This window comes from Narcine bancroftii, chromosome 12 (assembly GCF_036971445.1).
Source record: "Narcine bancroftii isolate sNarBan1 chromosome 12, sNarBan1.hap1, whole genome shotgun sequence".
NCBI lineage: Eukaryota > Metazoa > Chordata > Chondrichthyes > Torpediniformes > Narcinidae > Narcine > Narcine bancroftii.
The window spans coordinates 53266426-53288179 of record NC_091480.1 but is presented as its reverse complement, the minus strand read 5'-3'; the positions used below and the strand labels follow the sequence as shown (position 1 = coordinate 53288179).

At 44.0% G+C, this 21754-nt stretch overlaps 1 protein-coding gene across 6 annotated transcripts in view; it reads left to right on the top strand.

The window, feature by feature from the left end:
• The window catches only part of LOC138746933 (spermatogenesis-associated serine-rich protein 2-like), a 102173-nt gene that overhangs the window by 66297 nt on the left and 14122 nt on the right, over positions 1-21754 (top strand). For all 6 annotated transcript variants that reach the window (XM_069905625.1, XM_069905626.1, XM_069905620.1 and 3 more), the window contains 3 exons: positions 13388-13446; positions 14175-14284; positions 19861-19963. In XM_069905625.1, the coding sequence (XP_069761726.1) occupies positions 13388-13446; positions 14175-14284; positions 19861-19963 (272 nt within the window). The remainder of the gene's footprint in view (positions 1-13387; positions 13447-14174; positions 14285-19860; positions 19964-21754) is intronic.

Here is a 21754-nt window from a genome sequence, read left to right as displayed (position 1 = left end):
CACAGACCAAAGATTGAACTGACAAATGTGTTCAATGTAAATGAATTGTCTTCTCCAGGCTTTCAAAAAACCTTCATGATATTTTTACATATCTCATGACTGAGGAACCTGTTTCTGGTGTCGACATGTCCACTTTGTGAATTAGCAACAAATTAAGTTCTCTGAATCTCACCAACTCTAATGCAATTTGGTGTGTCGAATGCCAGAGTGCACCTGCAGCCAAACATTCAGTCAAATTGTACCACTGTTTTCCTTTCGATGCTAATTTGAACTTCACACACACAGGCGCACCCCAAGGATGCATGCTTAGCCCACTGCTCTTCTCCTTATACACCCATGACTGTGTGGCCAGGCACAATTAACTAAGAGTTAAAAAAAAAAACACAAGGTTTTAACCTTTACAACTGTTGTATTTCTTAAGTTTTCCAATTGAAATCCTTTTAAGACATTCAAGATGATGCTGAGTGCCATAAGACAAGATCAGTGGATGAGTAATTATTCCATGAGTGTGCCTACCACACAGTCACGTTCATCCTTGGGGAAGTCAACCTGAATCTACTTTAGCCTCAGAATTGCCAGATAAGACTTTATAGAAGGGTGATGGTGAGAGAGAGGTGAATAAGAGTGGGAAGGGGGCAGTGGAGAGAGAGAGACCAGATTTAAATTCAAATTTAAAGAGAATAAAGAAGAGGTGAACAGGTAAATTTTGATCGTTTATTAATGAAACATTTTTTTCATGTAAAATTCAAAGTACAAAAAAAGTATTTGTTTGTTTTCACTGCCTCGATGGTGCTTATGACTGCATGCACTCAAAAGGCTGCTAAATTTAAAAAGTTTTGAGAGTTTTCAAAGTCTGGATTCTTGGGTGCTCCGGATTTCTAGACTTTTACTGTACAAGGTTTGTGTATCGTAACTGTTGGGTTGTGAGTCCTCAGGAAAATGCACAAAAAATCTTAGCCCAGTGATGAGGGAGTGCTGCACTCAGGTTACATCTTTTAGGCAAGGCACCATGCACTAAAACCTTTTGATATTTGGGAGTCCTCTTGGTCTCCCAATCAATGTTTATCCACAAAGTGATGATAGTACATCTTGTGGTGAAAGTGCTATACAAGACTGCCTTGACAGGTCTCTCTGTCATGAGTAACTCTCATAGTGTAATTGAAATCAAATGTTCCAGTCCTTGTCTACTTGAGTCCCGGACTCATTGGAGAGAGGCACGATTACAAAAAAGGAAAAAAAAACCTTAAAAAAAAACTGCAAAAGCAGTACCCCCCCCCCCCCCCACCTCTCTCAATTGACTGGGTGTGGTCAATACCACCAGTGGCAGATAACTTCGAATTCAGCAGGGTCATCTACCTTCCCCCCCCCCCCCCCCAGAGCTCCAAAAAAAAGTACATTCAGTCATCTTATAGTCCAGATTGAGTTTGCACAACTTCAACCAGTTGCACAGTTTCCAACCTTTTCATCCCATTTCCATTCCCGTTCTTAGTCTTGACTATGTTCACCGGAGGTTTCATTAACAAGTCATGGCTCAAATTGCAATCTGGCAAAGAATTAGCAAAAGTTGATGCATCCTAAGCCTTCTCAAAAAATTGATATTGATATTGCCCATTCAATTCTGCCGGATATCAAAATGCAAATTTATATCCCTTCTTCCACAATACTGCCTTAGCCAGATTAAACTCCGTACATCTCTGTATATAACCTCCTGACTTAAATCTGCATAGAAGAAAACCCTTCTACCCTGAATGTTCTGAGCAACATTGGCTTTCTGTAAAATTGGTGGAAGATTATTTTGAAGCAGGTAAGTTTTTCTTTTAATAAATTTCAAGAGAAGCTCCGCACTTCACCAAATTCTTTTTTTCCTTATTATCAAGTTTGAGATTTATTGTTAGAAAATTTTGGATGAGAATCGGTGTTACCAGGTCAAACGAAATTTGAAATATTAATTGCTGATCAAGGAAAGAAAGGGTTTATTTCTGAAATTTATAAGTTATTGCAGGAAAAGATGGAAAAGGTTGATGTACATAAAATGAAGGATAAGTGGGAGAAAGACTTGGCTATTACTTTGTCTTGGGAGGAATGGTTGAACATGTGTGTTGAGTGTTATGAAATTACTCCATGTGTGGTATAGTTTGGTTTTTACATCAATTGTATTTAACTCTCAAAGTTGAAGAAATATGGTTTTAGTTCATCAGATTTGTGTTTTAGATGTGGAGAACAGACAGGAACTTTTTTACATTCAGTATGGGTAAACCTTTTTGGGGAAAAAATTATAAAGGTTTTGTGAGATTTATTTAAGATAGATCTGCAACTTTATCCGTTGGTATGTTTACTGGGTTATATGAATACACTAACAATTACCTGGTATTAATTTTTTTTAGCTCCGAGGGGAGGTGGACGTGATGGGATAACAAGAGAGAGTTGAGGGGAGGGAGGGGAGTAGTAAGGGGTGTTTTTTTTTTTGTTGTTAGAACATTAGATGTTTTGTAAAATTTTTAAATAAAATTTTCAAAAAAGAGAGAGGCACGATTAACGAGAAAGGGTCACTATTAACCAATCATCACTCCATTTTCCTCCCATTTTTTCTGGTTTCCTACTACTTGCCTTCATATTTGAGATATTTCTTTAACCTGCCAGGGATATTTATTTAATGGTTTGTAGATTCAGATTTTTGAGTTATTGTCATGACATCACATGCAACCCTGAGATTCCTTTTTCTTGCTGCACAGAAGAATTACCACTAATTGATGGTGGTTTTTTTTAAAAAACTACACATGGTACACATATAAACAAATAAATGTAAACAACTACAATACAGAGAGAGAAGAAAGACAAAGTGCACAAGTCCTTAAATGAGTCCCTGATTGAGTTTGTTGAGGTGTCTGATGGTGGAGGGGGAGCAGTTGTTCCTGAACCTGGTGGTGTGAGTCTTGGGGCACCTACACCTCTTTCCTGATGGCAGGAGCGAGAACAGAGTGTGTGCTGGGTGGTGTGGATCCTTGATAATCACTGCTGCTCTCTGCCGGCAGCGTTCCCTGTAGACATTCTTGATGGTGGGAACTGTTTTGTCTGTTATATCCTGGGCTGTGTTCACAGGGCTTTCTACTTTCCATACCAGACCTTGATGCAGACAGTCAGTACACTTTCCACCACATCTCTGTAGAATTTTGCCAGGGTTTCCCGTGTCGTACCAAACTCCACAAACTCCTGAGGAAGTAGAGGCGCTGACGTGCTTTCTTCACAATGCCATTAGTGTGTTGGGTCTGTCTGGGGTAAACTTATACCTCTCATTTTGTTTGTTTTAGATTGGTCACAGTATTTGAGCTACCGAAAGAAAATAGACACACACACACCGAGAGCGGTTCAGTTCATACAAGTCTTTATTACTAAATCTAAAGCTGAATTCACACTACAATATGCTAGCCCTTCCGAATTATACTTATCAACGCCTGGACTGGTCCCAACTGCCAAAGTGAGGCAACGACTGCACGCTTGTAGTAGGTTGTCGGGGCGTCGGTAGCAGCTTCTCCACCTCCCTCGACCGGGACGTTAGCTGGACTCTTGAAGTTCTTCTTCTTGCTGAGAGATGTTGCCTCCTCTTGGAGAGTCTCAAACTTCAGCAGTGGGACCATGGCTTATATTACCCAAAAGTTGTTTACTTCAGATCTTATCTCTTTGAACAAATTATTTAATTATCTTCAAGGTCTCCTGACAGTCTGCGACCAACAAAAGAAAACTGCATCTCTGGGCCTCATGGTGGAAGTTGGATAATGTCTACTAAATATGCATCCTGGGCCTCATAGTGTAAACCAGATGTGTCTACTAATTCTAAAAAAAACAGGCAAGTTCTTAGCCTTGCAGAAGCAACGGCTGCAAAAGTAAAAAAACACAGTTTAAATCTTCCATTACATTCCACCCCTTGGTCGCAGCCTGTCACTTACGAGACCCAACAAGCATTTGAGTACAGAAGGAGCGAAAAAGAGAAACTAAAGCTATAATAAGCACAAAAATAAGCGATAATGCGAGCAACCAACGGAGAATATTGTGGTCCAATCCCCCAAATGTACCATTTAACCATGAAAAAGGATTCCAATCAAGGCTCAAACCATCCTTGTGGGCCACAATACCCAGACACTGAAGCTCACGAACAGATTTTGAAACATGCTTAACAATATCAGATATATTAGTGGATACATCGGGCCGTGTCCCGCACGGGCAACTCCCTCGGAAAGTCCTCGACATTACAAATCCAATTGCTGGCATTAAAGCAGCGGTTAAGCCAGATCAGCAGGAGCACAAGACGGAGGATCTGGAACAAAGAAGCCTGACATATGTCATTCACCATGCTGTAAGCGTTCAGTATTTAAACAAACTAAATCACCCTGTCCCTCAATAGCTACCCACCGAGTGTTACCCTGGGCAGGTGTCACTATTTTCCCTTTTACAGGAGGGTCACTACCTGATGGTGCCTCCCATACCTTTGGTCCGGCATTCTCTGGCTCGGGAATGGGGGGCAATGACTGTTTTTCCTCTGGAATAGGCTGTAGTTCAGAAGCGTGAAGAAGTCGGTGGAAAGGTGTACCTCCCTTCAAAGGGCGATGATTCAAATTGCCTGCTGCAGCACATGGCACCACCCCTTCAGGGTCCCCGGTGATGTTAACAAACTAATTTGTTCCTTCAGTAAGCCATTCATTCGTTCAACTAACCTGACAGCCTGCGGGTAATAAGGAATATGGTGGACCCATAAGATACTGTTGTCAGTTGCCCAATCACATATTGCCTTCCTGGAGAAATGCGAGCCATTATCAGACTGAATTTCCTCTGGCACATCATAACGAGAAATTAAATGGTTTAGTCCTTGGATAGTGCTAGCTTGGTCAGCCGTCTTGGTGGGAAAAGCAAAAACCAGGCCTGAAAAGGTGTCAACCATTACTAGGACGTAAAGTTTACCCATACATTCTGGCATAGGGCCTATGTAATCAATTTGCCAGACTGCAGCTGATCGAGCACCCAGTCTTATTTGGCCATGCGGACCAGGAGGAATGGTGCAGGTCTTCACAAACTGGCATGCTGGGTATGTCCGCACGACCATGCGGACATTGTTCTGATGGATGGGTAAGGCATGTGTATGGGTCTACATAGCTGATCCCTTCTCCCCCAAATGGCCACTTTGTTCGTGTGCCCATCGAGCCAGGGGGATGGTATCGGCGTGGCTGATAGTGGCAAGCTGATCTGCTACTGCATTATGTTGTGCCATGTTCGTCGTCGCATTGGTATGGGCATCAACATGATATACGGTTATCTCACGATGATGGGAAGCATCCCACAACAGCTGCCACAACTGTTTGCCCCATACTGGGCAGTCATGTACCAGCCAGTCATTCTTTTGCCAATCAGGCATCCATACCACTAGTCCATTAGCCACAGCCCAGGAATCAGTAAACAAGCGAAGAGGGTGATCATGGGGGTCTAGTGGTAAAGTGACTGCCTTCAACTCAGTATACTGACTGAAGCCACTATCCCCCTCCCCCAATAAGTGAGTTCCTGACCTGGGATGGTAAGCCACCGCCTTCCACTTCTGCCTTCCTTGCAATCACCGGCTGCTACCATCAGTAAACCAGGCGTCCTCTTGTTCTGCTTTCTGTACCATCTCTTCCGTGGCCCCTTGGATCATCACATCATCGATATAATGGTGAATTGAGAGGGAAGGCGATACTGGCACCGTCTCCAAATCACGGACAATGAGTGATATTGATGGGAAACCTACTGCGGTCCTTTATAAGAGAAAGGCAAATAGTGGGAGAATGAGGGAGCCAGGTGAAGGTATACTAACGCCCCTTCCAGGAAAAGGCAAACTGATCCTGTGAGACCTCAGCTATAAGAATACTGAAGAAGTCATTAGCGAGATCAATGACAGCATACCATGTTCCTGAGTTCCCAGTAGCAATGTTTTCAATAAGGGTAACAATGTCCGGAAGTGCCGAAGCAAGTGGTGGGGCATGTTTGTTCAAAAAACGATAGTCAACTGTCATTCTTCAGGAGCCATCCAGCTTCTGGACCGGCCAAACAGGGCTATTAAAGGGCGACGTTGCGGGCCTCACAACCCCTTCTTGCAAAGCATCGATGGTGGCAGTAATCACTTCCTAACCCCCAGGGAGGCGATATTGTGGAATGCACACTGGTTTCGGGTGGGGGGGGGAGGGAATCACAGGATCCCACCTAGCCCGACCCACCATTAGTCTTTTTGTAATAGACCGAATTCCAAATGCAAATCCCCCTTGGCTAGTATTAAGGGCCGTACCGGCCAACATATTAATACGCAGGATACACTCGTCAGTGACACCCACCAGGGCACGTAACCATTTAGGGGAAGGGCCATCATCCGCCGTGGCGTGGACTTTTATTTCCTTCGCCAGGGTGATTGCTCCTCCTATCCCCTCTATTCAAAATGTCGGTCCAGTCCAGAATCACCCGGAATCACCGAGTGCTCCGCACCGGTATCGACCAAGGCCAAATATTGGTGGTCATTACCCCCACCCCAATGGACTGTTAACGGTATGTAGGGCCATGGGTCCCCGTGTATCCGCCGTATCTCAATGGATTAGACACGGGGCCCCTGCCAACACCCTCATGCTTTATTAGGGTTTGGGGGCTTCCAGGCCAACAGGCCACTATTATCCATAAGAGCCTTTTTAACCATTTGTTGTATCTCATCACGGATAACTGGAGCAAGAGAAGCTGGCTCGATAGGAGCAGCAGTGGGAGCAGAAGGCACAGCTGGGCCAGGAAGATTCAACAGCTGGGGATGATGTTCCCCTGCCTTTCTCTTATAAAGGACCGCAGTAGGTTTCCCCTCAATATCACTTTTAGGTACGCCTAACTTTAACAAGGTTAGAAAAAGGTCCTTTCTTGTCGCTCCGTTATTAGCAGCAGCCCCTCTCTTTTCATCCTGCTTGTCTGATTTAACCTGGGTTGTACGTGAGTGGATTTTACCTCCCAATTCTAATTCTCTAAGCTCAGATAAGGCGTGCATTGCCTCAGACTCAGGCTGCCCAATTAGCGGACTAGTTACGGACAGAACCAGTCCCCGTACAGTGGGTTGGGCAGAACGAACCAATCTGGTGAATATCTCTTCATCAGGGCTCCCCCCATGTACCCATAGCCTCAAACGCCCTGCATACGAGGCAGAGGCCAGGGCCTGTTGACGAATTGCTGCTATATCCTCTTCTGGGGTTCCCCAATTATTCTGCAAATGTAAGTCCCAATCTACTGGTGATGGGTATACTCGTAGCAGGGCATCCCCTAGAGTGGCAAGTAAGTAATCCACCTCTCTTCCTCTACCCCGCAGCTCAGCAGTGACCCGGACATTAATAGTCAATGTTTCCAATCCCAACAATTCCTCAGGGGTTCAATATAACCCTCCTCCCCCTCAAAATATGCACACAAACTCAAGCTAGCATGCTGGAACATCAGAACCATGCGAGACAAGACTGACAGCCACTGACCTGAACATCGGTCTGCGCTCATCGCACATGAACTCCTCAGACTTGACATCGACATAGCTGCTCTCAGTGAAGTCCGCCTTGCAGAGATAGGCAGCCTCCAAGAACGCGGCGCGGGCTACACACTCTACTGGTCTGACAAGCCTATGGATGAACGACGCCTATCTGGTGTAGGCTTCGTGGTCAAGAACTCCATTGCCTCCAAACTCAAACCTCCCGACAGGCCACTCGGACCGGATCATGTCCATGCGACTCCCCCTTCAAAACAAGCGTCGCATCACCCTCATCAGTGTCTATGCTCCAACCCTCCAGGCGGAACCAGCAGAAAAGGACAAGTTCTACACTGATCTGCGCAACCTCATTCAACGCACCCCTACAGCCGACAAGGTTGTCATCCTTGGTGATTTCAACGCTCGCGGCAGCAAAGACTCAGAAGCCTGGCCAGGAATCCTGGGCAAGCGTGGTGTCGGCAAGTGCAACGACATCGGGCGCCTCCTGTTGGAGCTCTGCACAGAACAATGGCTTGTCATTACAAACACCCTTTTTCAGCAGAGGGACAGCCTGAAGACGACCTGGATGCATCCCCGATCCAAACACTTGATCTCCTGGACTACGTCCTGGAGCGAGAAAGAGACAAACGAGATGTGCTCCACACCAGGGTCATGCCCAGCGCGGAATGCCACACTGACCACCGGCTGGTTCGCTGCAAGCTCAACCTTCACTTCAAGCCAAAGTCCAGGAACAGCAAAGCCCTCAGAAAGAGGTTCAATGTTGGAAACTTGCAGTCAGACGAAGTGAGAGGAAACTTCCAGGCAAAATCAAAGCAAAGCTCGAGGATGCAATCCGCCTCACGGACTCGTCCCCTGAAACCCTCTGGGATCAGCTGAAGACTGCCATACTGCAATCCAGTGAAGAGGATTCTCCTCCAGGAAAAACAAGGACTGGTTCGACGAAAACAACCAGGAAATCCAGGAGCTGCTGGCAAAGAAGTGAGCTGTCCACCAGGCTCACCTTACAAAGCCATCCTGGCCAGAGAAGAAACAAGCCTTCCGTCGCGCATGCAGCCATCTTCAACGCAAACTCTAGGAGATCTAAAATGAGTGGTGGACTCGCCTCGCCAAACGAACCCAGCTCAGCGCGGACATTGGCGACTTCAGGGGTTTTTACGAGGCTCTAAAGGCTGTGTACGGCCCCTCACCCCAAGTCCAAAGCCCGCTGCGAGCTCAGTCGGCAAAGTCCTCCTCAGCGACAAGATCTCCATCCTCAACCGATGGTCAGAACACTTCCAATCTCTTTTCAGTGCAACCGCTCAGTTCAAGAATCCCCCCTGCTCCAGCTCCCTCAACAGCCCTTAAGGCTAGAGCTGGATGAGGTCCTCACCTGGGAAGAGACATATAAGGCAATTGAACAACAGAAAAGTGGCAAAGCAGCAGGTATGGATGGAATCCCCCCCCAGAGGTCTGGAAGGCCGGCGGCAAAACTCTGCATGCCAAACTGCATGAGTTTTTCAAGCTCTGCTGGGACCAAGGAAAGCTGCCTCAGGACCTTCGTGATGCCATCATCATCACCCAGTACAAAAACAAAGGCGAGAAATCAGACTGCTCAAACTACAGGGGAATCACGCTGCTCTCCATTGCAAGCAAAATCTTCGCTAGGATTCTCCTAAATAGAATAATACCTAGTGTCACCGAAAATTTTCTCCCAGAATCACAGTGCGGCTTTCGCGCAAACAGAGGAACTACTGACATGGTCTTTGCCCTCAGACAGCTCCAAGAAAAGTGCAGATAAAGACCGCAGAGCCCACCTCACCAAAGCCTTCGACACCGTGAGTAAGAAAGGGCTTTGGCAAATACTAGAGCGCCTCGGATGCCCCCCAAAGTTCCTCAACATGGTTATCCAACTGCACGAAAACCAACAAGGTCGGGTCAGATACAGCAATGAGCTCTCTGAACCCTTCTCCATTAACAATGGCGTGAAGCAAGGCTGCGTTCTCGCACCAACCCTCTTTTCAATCTTCTTCAGCATGATGCTGAAACAAGCCATGAAAGACCTCAACAGTGAAGACGCTGTTTACATCCGGTACCGCACGGATGGCAGTCTCTTCAATCTGAGGCGCCTGCAAGCTCGCACCAAGACACAAGAGCAACTTGTCCGTGAACTACTCTTTGCAGACGATGCCGCTTTAGTTGCCCATTCAGAGCCAGCTCTTCAGCGCTTGACGTCCTGTTTTGCGGAAACTGCCAAAATGTTTGGCCTGGAAGTCAGCCTGAAGAAAACTGAGGTCCTCCATCAGCCAGCTCCCCACCATGACTACCAGCCCCCCCACATCTCCATCGGGCACACAAAACTCAAAACGGTTAACCAGTTTACCTATCTCGGCTGCACCATTTGATCGGATGCAAGGATCGACAACGAGATAGACAACAGACTCGCCAAGGCAAATAGCGCCTTTGGAAGACTACACAAAAGAGTCTGGAAAAACAACCAACTGAAAAACCTCACAAAGATTAGCGTATACAGAGCCGTTGTCATACCCACACTCCTGTTCGGCTCTGAATCATGGGTCATCACCTACGGCTCCTAGAACGCTTCCACCAGCGTTGTCTCCGCTCCATCCTCAACATTCATTGGAGCGACTTCATCACCAACATCGAAGTACTCGAGATGGCAGAGGCCGACAGCATCGAATCCACGGTGCTGAAGATCAAACTGCGCTGGGTGGGTCACGTCTCCAGAATGGAGGACCATCGCCTTCCCAAGATCGTGTTATATGGCGAGCTCTCCACTGGCCACTGAGACAGAGATGCACCAAAGAAGAGGTACAAGGACTGCCTAAAGAAAGCTCTTGGTGCCTGCCCCATTGACCACGCCAGTGGGCTGATATCGCCTCCAACCGTGCATCTTGGCGCCTTACAGTTTGGCGGGCAGCAACCTCCTTTGAAGAAGACCACAGAGCTCACCTCACTGTCAAAAGACAAAGGAGGAAAAACCCAACCCCAACCAACCGATATTCCCTACAACTGCTGAAACCGTGTCTGCCTGTCCCGCATCGGACTTGTCAGCCACAAATGAGCCTGCAGCTGACGTGGACATTACCCCCTCCTTGCTCCCAAACAGGCAGGAGCCAGGCTGCCAGCGTTTCTCCTGCCTTTTGCCTAAATCGATCTCCAATGGCAGCCAGCTCTTTTATAGAGAAGTCGCATATCATTGACTGCTCTTGAACCCTGCTCCCACTTTGGCCCACAGGGTCTTTTGCCCAGTGGACGGGAGGAGGCCTCAGCCATCCTGTAGAGGGGGTAGGCCATAGAGCATAAGCAGGGGTTCGGGTATTTTGCCCTGGGTCTGCTTGTGAGATTGGGGTATCTATCCCTTCAGTCTCTACCCTTACATCATCCCCCTTTCCGTCTCTTTTGGAAGTCTGCTGCCTTATGGGGTGGGCGTGAACAGCGGGTGGAAAGGGTAGTATGTTAGACACATGCTGAGGAGTATCTGCATTATTACCATGGTCATCATTCCAGATATTCCAGTCCCATTCATCAATTACATCAGGATCGTCGCCATTCCTTATCATGGCACGAATACGATGTGGATCAGGTTCTACTCCATGCCTTTCTTTATCTGCACAGAGCTGCTGCCGGAGTTTAATATTATGGCAGATTGTTTGGACATGCTTATCTTCCCATTCTTTGGCTCGGTCCTGACTCGTGCGAACAATCTCGCTCATCATGGAACAGCATTGTCTCATAGCTTCTAGCTCATCTAATTGCTCTCTCTTGTGCTGAGATTCTACTTCTCTTTGAACTAATTCTACTTCACGCTGAACGGAGTGGCGTTAGGCTGTGGCCAGCAGCCAAAAACCGTCCGTCAGCGTCCCCTTTTTACAAGGAAATTTACTTTCTCGAAGGAGAGTGGCAACCCGCTCTCCCAGAAGTGCACTTGATGGGTCTAACTTCTCATCCCAACTAATGGGTGGTTCCAACAAAGACAGGGTATTGGCCAACATGCCAAACCCATCATCTATGGAAGTCCATCCCAGAATCAAGAACTGCTCAGGACTCACCTCTTTCTTTCGGCGAAACATCTTGAGACCAACCAGACTTTATTACTAAATCTAAAGCTGAATTCACACTACAATATGCAAGCCCTTCCCAATTATACTTATCAACGCCTGGACTGGTCCCAACTGCTGAAGCGAGGCAACGACTGCACACTTGTAGTCGGTTGTCAGGGCGCCGGTAGCAGCTTCTCCACCTCCCTCGACCGGGAGGTGAGCTGGACTCTTAAAGTTCTTCTTCTTGTTTAGAGATGTTGCCACCTCTTGGAGAGTCTCAAACTTCAGCAGTGGGACCATGGCTTATATTACCCAAAAGTTGTTTACTTCAGATCTTATCTCTTTGAACAAATTATTTAATTATCAAAGAAAACTCTGCATCTCTGGGCCTCATGGTAGAAGTTGGATAATGTCCACTGATTCAACTGCATCCTGGCCCCATGGTGGAATTTAGGTGTGTCTACTAAATATGCATCCTGGGCCTCATGGTGTAAATTAGATTATGTGTGCTGATTCTAAAAAAACAAGCAGGTTCTCAGCCTTGCAGAAGCAAAGGCTGCAAAAGTAAAAAACAGTTTAAATCTTCCATTACAGGGTCCAGGAAAGATCCTCCAAGATAGTGACTCCCAAGGACTTAAGTTTGCTCACCCTCTTCCCCTCTGATTTCCCCCAATGATCACTGGATTGTAAACCTCTGTCTTTTGATTCATACTGTATCTGGTTTTTTGCCTCACCTAATTATTTAATGGTTTGTAAATTCAGGGGGAAGGATGAAATTCATAATGCAAGCTGCACAAGTCGCTGTATCTGTGTGCCACTTTAATGCTCTAACCCATGTACCATCATTTTGTTTTTGTCCAGTCAAAGCACATGAAGTAATATTTTGTTACTATTATCTGAGAATGCCACAATTCCCAATGGCAGATTAATTTTTGTGATAGTATTAGCACTTTGCCAGATTTTAGTTCCCATGTGGATGAAATTACAACTATTTATGATCTAAGTCATGGAGACTGATTGCTCCACAGGGTGAATGGAACATTGTGCAACTCAGTCTGTTCTGCTCTCAAAGAGAAACTTTTGTGTGTTTCCCTTAACTATCATCACAAGTGTTGGATTTGTACTTGTTGCCAACGATGTGTTTTTTTTCACCACCTTGGCTGATTTTCACTGTTGATGTGAAGCAGAAGAAAACTGTTAAAACGCTGACTATCTAATCAAGTCAAGACTTGTTCCAGAAAAAAAGTCAGCAGGTATGACACATCTTCAGGAATGATAATCTAGCACTTTGTATCTGTTGGCTGCGTTGAAAATACTGTGGAAGGTCTTTCCATATTTAAGGAGACTCAACTCCACTCAAAAAATTGACTTGTTCCGAAATGTGTGCTTCCTGCGCTGGACTAAACCTCATATTTCCATTACTGGACCAGTAAGGTGGAGTGAAATTAAGCTCATTCACAGCTACAATGCTGCCACAAAAGGAACCAGTTGCACATAGACCTGGCCCTGGTCCCTCTCTGCACAGATGACTTTTGCAAGTGAAGCTGTTTTCAGGATGTTACCCACATCATGATAAATGAAAAAGTTTGGATTCTATTTTCATTGTTTAGCAGCAATAAATTCAAAATTAGGTTCATCGTAATGAGAAAAAGAGTTGTATTGAATTCCAATCCTTTAACAGTCTTAAAATGTTCACTTTTAAAGATCTGATTTGACCTTTTTGACGATTCAAAATGAAATCTGTCTGGTCCCATTGGTGACCAGCTGCATCATTATGAGGCCTTGCATTTGGAACTCTCTGTCTATAAACTCTTGTTTCCTCTCCTTACAGTTTCATGGACAGGGAGGTGGCACTTCTCGGAGAAATGGATAAAGTCAAAGCAGAAGCACGTGAGTCACTATTTTACAGTTTCTAATTTTGCATTTCAGAAGTGTCATTGATTTGGTAATTTGTTGAGAGCTCGACAGTGCTTCTGGCATATTAAACTGCATTATGATCTGTAATCATTTTCAAACTGTATGGCTTTGTCCTTCAAATAGATGCATGCTGGTTTCTAAGGCATACTAAAATGCATTTAATTTTAAATTTAGACATACAGCACGGTAACAGGTCCTTTCGGCCCATGAGTCCGTGCCACCAAATTACACCTAATTAACCTACAACCCCTGGTATGTTTTAATGATGGGAGGAAACTGGAGCCCTCAGGAAAAACCCATGCAGATACAGGGAGAAAATACAAATCCTTTCAGACAGTGCGGAATTCTAACCCTGGTCCTGCTCGCTGGCGCTGTAACAGTGTTGCGCTAACCGCTACACCAACCGTGCTTTGTTTTCCCTTTAAGTTTCAATCCTTTAATGTGTATGTCTGATAGGATATTTCTATTGTTTTATTTGTAATTCATCAGCTTAAAAAAATGATTCTGGACATATTGAAAGGGATACAAAAGATGCCATTGAAGTCCAAGTCTTTGCTTTTAGTTTATATGTTGAACTTGATTTTCAGTTGATTACAGATCCTAACCAACTTAGAACCGAGAAAATTGATATAGTTACTAGGACAAATAAACCCCTTCCCAATGCCTCACCTACCTCTCTCTGTTCTATTGCTTTCCCTTAGTTGAAATCTTGGACCGGCGCCAGAAGAGAGCTGAAGCGTTGAAGAGAAATACAGAAAATGCTGTCCACATGTCAGAGGAACAGCTGGTAGAACTCAGAGCTGATATTAAGGTACACATATTATAATTAGTCAACCATCACAATGAATCATCAAATAAAACACTTTTTCAGCTTTGTGCAATTCCTATATATTATCACCCTTAAGCCGATGACTACCTTTTGGTATTACAGTCCAATTGGAAATCCAAGTAGTCAACCTGGATACAGGATATGAACTAACCAAGTTACTGCCCTTTTGACATTTGAACTTGCCTGTAAAGCAGGTTCTGTTTATTCCCGAGAAAATAAAATAAAGTTTTGATATGGGTTTCTTGTGTTCTCATTAGCTGCAGTGTATACTGTTGAAGTATGTAGAACTGTTGCACTAATAAAACTTATAAACCACAACCCACATGTACGCGACTCCTTTGCCTTCCATTCTATCATGTATTCTTTCTCAGTGACTTCCAAGGCACATCATCCCCACAGTTGTTTGAGTGTTCATTCGAGGATGGAGGCCAATTTAAATTCTGTTGACTTGAATGTCAGTTACATATAAATTAGTTTTGCCAATTTCTCCCTTATTGAGGAATAACCTGGTCTTTTGGTTTTTCATATTCTAATTATTGGCTGGATTTCTCGTCCTTTTTGTGAAACCAAATCTTTCCCGTATCCAATTGTGTTGATTGCTCAGTATTCAACAGTCAAATGGAAAGGGTCAGGCGCATTGCTAAATATTGTTTACTGTCAGCCGCAGGAGTCGTGAGTGGGTACAGGTCTTTCCAAAAACAATTCGACCACTATTACTGTCTGTAAATGCACATCTCGCCGGATAGATTCATATGTCCAAAATCATAAATGTAACTCCCTTCACCATGTGAGGAAAATAATCTTAAACACTATTTGCTGAAACTGTATGGCTCGTTTGCAATGAGCTACTAAACAGTTGAACAGGGATGCAAAATTTAGACTGTGCATTTTGTGCTTGTTTTGGAATCAGAGATGTGCAGCAAAGAAACAGGCCTTTCTGCCCCCTCCTCCCCCCCACCAACTCAAATAAGTGGCCTACCTGAGCTAGTCTCATTTACTTGCATTTGTCCCACATCCCTCTCAACCAGTGGTTCTCACCTTTTTTCTTTCCACTCACATTCCACTTTAAGCAATCCCTATGCCATAAGTGCTCTGTAGTAAGGGTTTGCTTAAGGTAGGATGTGGGTGGGAAGAAAAAGGCTGAAACTACTCTTTTAATCGTCCCTAATTGATTCATGTGCACTGTTTCAGAACTACAAAGGAAATGGGCCAATGACAATTTTTCTCAAGCAAAATATTTCAGTAACAATTGGGTCCAGAGCAGTGGTTCTCAACCTTATCTTCCCACCTGCATACCTGCAATCCCTTACTAATCACGGAGCACTGATGGCGTAGGGAATACTTAAAGTGGGATGTGAGTGGAAAGGAAAAGATTGAGAACCACTGGTCTAAACCTTTGCTATCTATGTATCTGTGTAAATGCCTTGTAACATTGTAATTGTAGCCACCTCTACCTCTTCCTCTGGCAGCCTGTTCCATATACCCATTGCCCTTTTAAATCTTTCATCTCTCACCTTAACCCTTTCCCTTCTAGTTTTGAGTCTTGCCTGGAGAAAAAGCCTGTGACCATTCACATTATTTATGTCCCTTATGATTTTACCTATCTTAATAAAGTAACTTCCTCAGCCTCCTGTGTTCCAGGAGAAAAATGTCGCAGTCTCTCCTTGTATCTCAAGCCCTCAAGTCTGAGTACCAAGCATCCTTGTGAATCTTTCCTGCACCCTTTCCAGGTTAATCTGACAGTTGGGTGACTAGAATTGTGCACAATACTCCCAAGTGTGGTACCAGTGTGGTAACAGGGTGTCCTTGCTCTTGTACTCAATGTGCTGACTAATGAGGCAAACTTGCCAAACACCTTCACCACCCTGTCTACCTGTGCCATCACTTTCACGGAATCAGACAACTGTCCATTGCCATCATCTGTGAACTTGATAACCATGACATCTACATTTTCATCCAGTTTGTTAATAGAGTTGGTAAACAACCACAGACCCAGCACCATTCCCTGCAGCACACCTTTGCTCACAGGCCTCCAATCTGTGTAATAGTCCTCTTCTACCACCCTCTGACTCCTGCCATCAAGCCAATTTTGCATGCAGTTGGCCATGTCACGCCAGATCCCGACTTGAAGTCCATGTTCCAGCCTTTCCCACTTGTCAGTCCTCTTGATCGCTTCTTCAGAAACAGTGGCAGGGTTGGCGTAGAGTTGGGTCACAGTGCCAGTGATCAGAACGGATTTGAATCCTGCGCTGCCTAAGGAGTTTGTACGTTCTGTGTGAGTTTTCCCCTGGGTGTTCTGGTTTCCTCCCACCCTTCAAAACGTACCGGGGGTGTAGGTTAATGGGGTCTAGTTGGGCGGCACAGACTTGTGGACCAAAATGGCCTGTTGCCGTAGTGTGTGTCTAAATTTTAATGCAGACAGATCCTGTTTCTTCAGAATCCCTTCCAGTAGCTTTCCCTCCATTGACATCAGGCTCACTAGCTTGTAGTTCCCTGGCTTGTCCTTGCTGCCCTTCAATGCACAACATTAACTGCCCTCACCTGTGGTTAACGATGATACACACATCTTTGCCAGGACCCTAGCAATTTTTTCGCTCACTTCCCACAATGTCCCATAACTTATCCACATGCATGTGCTTTAAGACCACCAGCACCTCCTCTTTTATAACAAGGATTTGTTTCAAGACATCATGACTCTCTTCCCTGAATTCCCCAGTTGCCATCATGTTCTCTGCTGTAAATATTGATGAGAAGTGTTCACTTGAGACTTCACCCATCAGGAAGCCATTAAGGGGATCTATTCTCTCCTCAGTGCTTTTTTTTTTAAATCCCCCTCTCCTGTGCTTTGTGGAAGGTTTTTTGGATGATTGTCCTGACAATCATCAATCTTGCAACAATCTTGCAGAAGGCTTAATGCAGAAATTACTGGTCTCAAATAGTGTTTCTTGATAGTTCAAAACCAATTGAATTGCTGAATTATCCCTGTGTTCTGTCACCTTGCTTAGTGTCCACATTTTCACCATCAACTGAAGTTTGTGGGTTCCAGCCCCTTTTGAGTACTTGAATAGGTTCATCTGTTATGGAAGGACATTCTCAATACACGATTTAAGATTGTTGTGCTGTTTAAGGTAGTATCCTTCCAACGGTGCTCATCTGCGTGTTAGGTGAATATGAAATAACACCTTGGGTAAAGAGTAGTTCTTGCACTGGCTGAATGAATTCCACGAAGCCAGGTTGTCTGTTTAGTTTGTTGCTTTTTGGGGAGACTTTGCGCAAAATGGCTGCTGCATTTGCCTTTCTCATCAAAATTGTGTGTGGATTTCTGTTTGATGTGAAGGACTTGGTAAGGAACTGCATAAATAGAAGGTCTTGAAATGAATTTCAAGTGAAATGTCATTCTTGTGATACTTTCTCTCCATTCTCTGAAAAAAAATTGCCTGCTTGAATTCTCAGAAATTGTCTCTCTCTGATAGCTTCTCCTATTCTTCTCAATGATGTCATCAAAACACAGACTTAGAAACATTTGTTGGATCATCTCACCACATTCTGTTTCCGGAGAAAAGGAACCTAGTTTGTTCTGTGACTACTGTAATCACACCTTCCTTGCAAATCCACTGATGACAACAGTTCTTCAAAAGTCAACCACCCACTGTTTGATTAAAGTTTAGCATATCTTCTCTACTTCACTATCTTGCTGTAAATGTTTATGCGTGCTTTATTTATTTGAAAGGCCTTGTCGACCTTGCTACTTTTAACAGTACAACTCCGATTACCTGAAATGATCGGATCGGGCCTATTTTGGAGAACGGTCGTTTTTTTTAAAACAGCCCAGTAGCAACAGCAAATCACTTGTTAAATGATAACAAACAACAAGGGAAGGCTTTTTAATCATGAAATAATTTTTAATTCTCACCCAAAAAAAATACTGGCCACTGCTGATCACTGACACCTCCCCACTGAGGCCCAGCTCCTGCCCGGGAGCCCAAGGTCCCCGGTCAGTTCAGCTCCAAAAGAAATTTTGGATAAATGAGGATTTCTGATTCATTTGGGATATCTTCATTTATCTGAATTTTTTAAAAAATTTCAGTTAAATGAGTATTTCGGAGAATCCAATTTCGGATCATTGGAGTTGTACTGTACTTGACATCCGTGATCCCCTTGTTCCTTCACCCATTTAGATTCCGATTTTCCAAGTAATGTTTAACTGTTTTCCTCTGATCAAGCTAATATACATTTGCTAACTCTACATCTAATCTTCAAATTTATTCCTATCATTTATTTCATTGTAGATGCCTGCAAGTTTATACATTTTGTTTCTTTATTTCAGATTCTAAATCAAACAGTCATCTCAAACTGATCTCTATATAGCTTTCCTTCTGCTCTGCACGCACCTTTAGCTTTGTTGTCTTCAAGCCTCTTGGTTCATCACTTCCACTAAGTGTCCACAAACTCCCCCTGCTCTCATCATCTCAATCTACTATGTTCATTTTATCAAAGTATAATATTAAAATCCAATAACCTTCAACTCCACATTTTTTTTGCCCAACAGAGTCTGACCACCAGACTCTTAGCAACAGAGCATTTGCATTGCCTCAGCTGTGACATCCACATCTGATAACAACCTTCCCACCTTGGGTGAAGTCCTGTGACCATCCACCTGGACAGATATCAGTGTCATTGAGGCAAGCCTGAACCCAATGCTCAAGAAAGCGCTCCCCCGTCCAGGGCAACATTCCACATCCCCGCCCTTGACACACATCACATCCTGCCACTGGCAAATAGTAATATTTTCAATCAACACCTCAGGATTACCTCACAGCTGTAAAATATGCCTCTGCTCTGAACCAACAATTCTCTCTCGACAATTCCACACTTCTGTACAATTTTACTTGCTGTACTGTAGATGGGATGGACTGCTCACAAAGCAAACTTTCTCACTAAACCTTGGGACATGTGACAATAAACCTCAACTTGTACCTTTAATGTTCTATATTCAGGACAGATGATATTCCACTTGACAACATTGCTTTATTTAAGTTTTGGAAAAGTCTGGTGCAATTTGTGCAATTACAGCTAGTTTACTTAATTAAACACTATTTTTATGGAGTAGCATAGAAAGATGAGATTTCCTATCCCACCGTTGCTTCAAGTTGTGCTTTGAATTATTACGTTTTGACCCATTTTATTCAAGCAGATAACTGCTTCTAAAATGGTAAAAAATTTTCAGTGAATTAGTACCTATTTATGTCCTTTGATCCCAGACACCTTATCCAAAAGGTGGTTGTATGTGGTATAAATGGCGCACATAATTTAATACTCTGTAAATTGTTCTTTGATTTACATTGACATTTTACTTAATGTTCCCAAGATGAATTGATGCAATGATACAGTGGGGGCTCTGCTTTAATAATTCTCTAGAAATGTTCGCAAGTTTTTTAATCCAAATTGCTAATTACACAAGACAGAATTATGATTATTGCATAATTTAAAAAAGCTAAGCTACCATATACTGTACCTGGACTTTATCTGCTAGAATTTTTTTAAATGTATTATTCTAGCACTTTGTTAGTGAACGAAAATATGATGAAGACCTGAGTCGATGTGCACAGTTCACCTGTGATGTGGAAGAACTGAAAGCAAGTATCCAAGCCTTTGGACAAGGTAAGCTGAGGCTTGGCAATGTGATGTCCAATTATTTTTTTTAAAAACTGTTTGATACTTAAATATACCTTGCAAGATTCAAGATGCCTTTTATTGTCATGTAATAATAGGAAAAATGTAATGTGCACAGTGTACTTCAATGTTTGCCTCCTGTAAGGCAAACAAAGAGTCGCTATTAGCATCACCCGGTGTCCCAACAATAGGAGAAAGAGAAGCAAAAGAGAGTCACTGAGTGTTCATAGATTCGCCTCCAGCGCTCCTGCAGCCTCACAGACTCCTATTCAAACCATCAAACTCCCGATACAATCAGGAAGCCTTCAGCACCTGGGACCCATCTTGCCCACATCTAGCAGTTCCAATCTCACTAGAATAAGTCATTGGAAATGTCATTGGAAATGCTTGCAAGCATCAGATCTCTGCTGTTTCAGAATGGAAACAAGTTTGTAGGTATTTTGTTTCTATTTTCATTGAGGATTAATTGCTACCTTTTTCAGTTTAATTTGCCAAAGTTCGCTAATTATGGATCGTGTCAAAAGTCCAAATAGTCTTGTGTGGTTATTGTATCCAATGTGATTTTCAGTCTGTTGTCTTCCTTTGATGTGAGCCATGCCATCTTCTGATACTCCTCTTCCATGGTTTCTTTAGGTGGGACACTTGTTCAGTTGTATAATCTGTCCTAGCCAGGAAACTACCAGTAATGCCACTATTCTCACACACTCACCTTTACCTCTGGTGTCCCCCAATCTTTGATGCTGACAACCTTCTATTTTTCATCTTGAATAATCATGACTGTGATGAATTGGATTCACGGGCCCTGAATTATCAGGCATCTTGTCGGCCATTGAACAGATGTCCTCGAACTCAATAATGGGAATAATTAAGCCATTTTCTCTGTTTTCCCTGGTCAACTCTTCAGCCCTTTCCCTGGCTGATATCTGATATTGATTGAATAAACCGAGAACCTGGAGGGGCTCAGCAGGTCGGGCAGCATCCATGGGTAGAAATGATCAGCCAACGCAACGGGTTGGGACCCTTTTATCTCCTCTTTAGCCGTGATATGGGGTCCCTTCTCAAAATGCTGAGTGTCCATTTCTCTCCCTGGATGCTGCCTTGACCCTCTGAGTTTCTCCAGATTCTCCCTGTGTGCCCAGGATTCCAACATCTGCACTTGTTTCAATACAGATTTTTAAATTGACATTTACCCACAATGTATTTTGCATTCTATATTCATATCATTTCTAAGCTCCAGTTTTGGACCATAACCTAATTATACCCAGGCCTCAGTCTATCTACTAAAATTCTCACCTGTGACTTAGCATTCAGCTTCAGCATTCCAATGTATTCCTTACCAGCGTCCATCATTCCATCCTTCATAAATTTAAGTGAAACACGAAAGTCAGCAGACGCTGTGGTTGCAGTAAAAACACACCGAAATGCTGGAGAAATTCAGCCGGTCTCTCAGTGTCTGTAGGAGACAAAGATGTATTACTGATGTTTCGGGCCTGAGCCCTTCTTCAAGGAATAAGCAGAGAACAGGAAGGCGCAACTCTAAAATACCATTGGTGAATGGGCCTCGGTACATGAGGATACAACCAACCAATCGTCCCTCTGCTTGGTGAACTACGTTGAGGCGATTTAAACTTCTCATATGTTTTCCTATCCCTTCACGGTCTCTGTCATCACCACAGTCTTAATCAACTCATAAGTGGCGTCAGAGCCTCTGGCTTCCAAAGCTGTCAACTCTGTAATTCCCTCCGAGCCTCTCCACCTTTGTAGCCCCCAAGGTGCTGA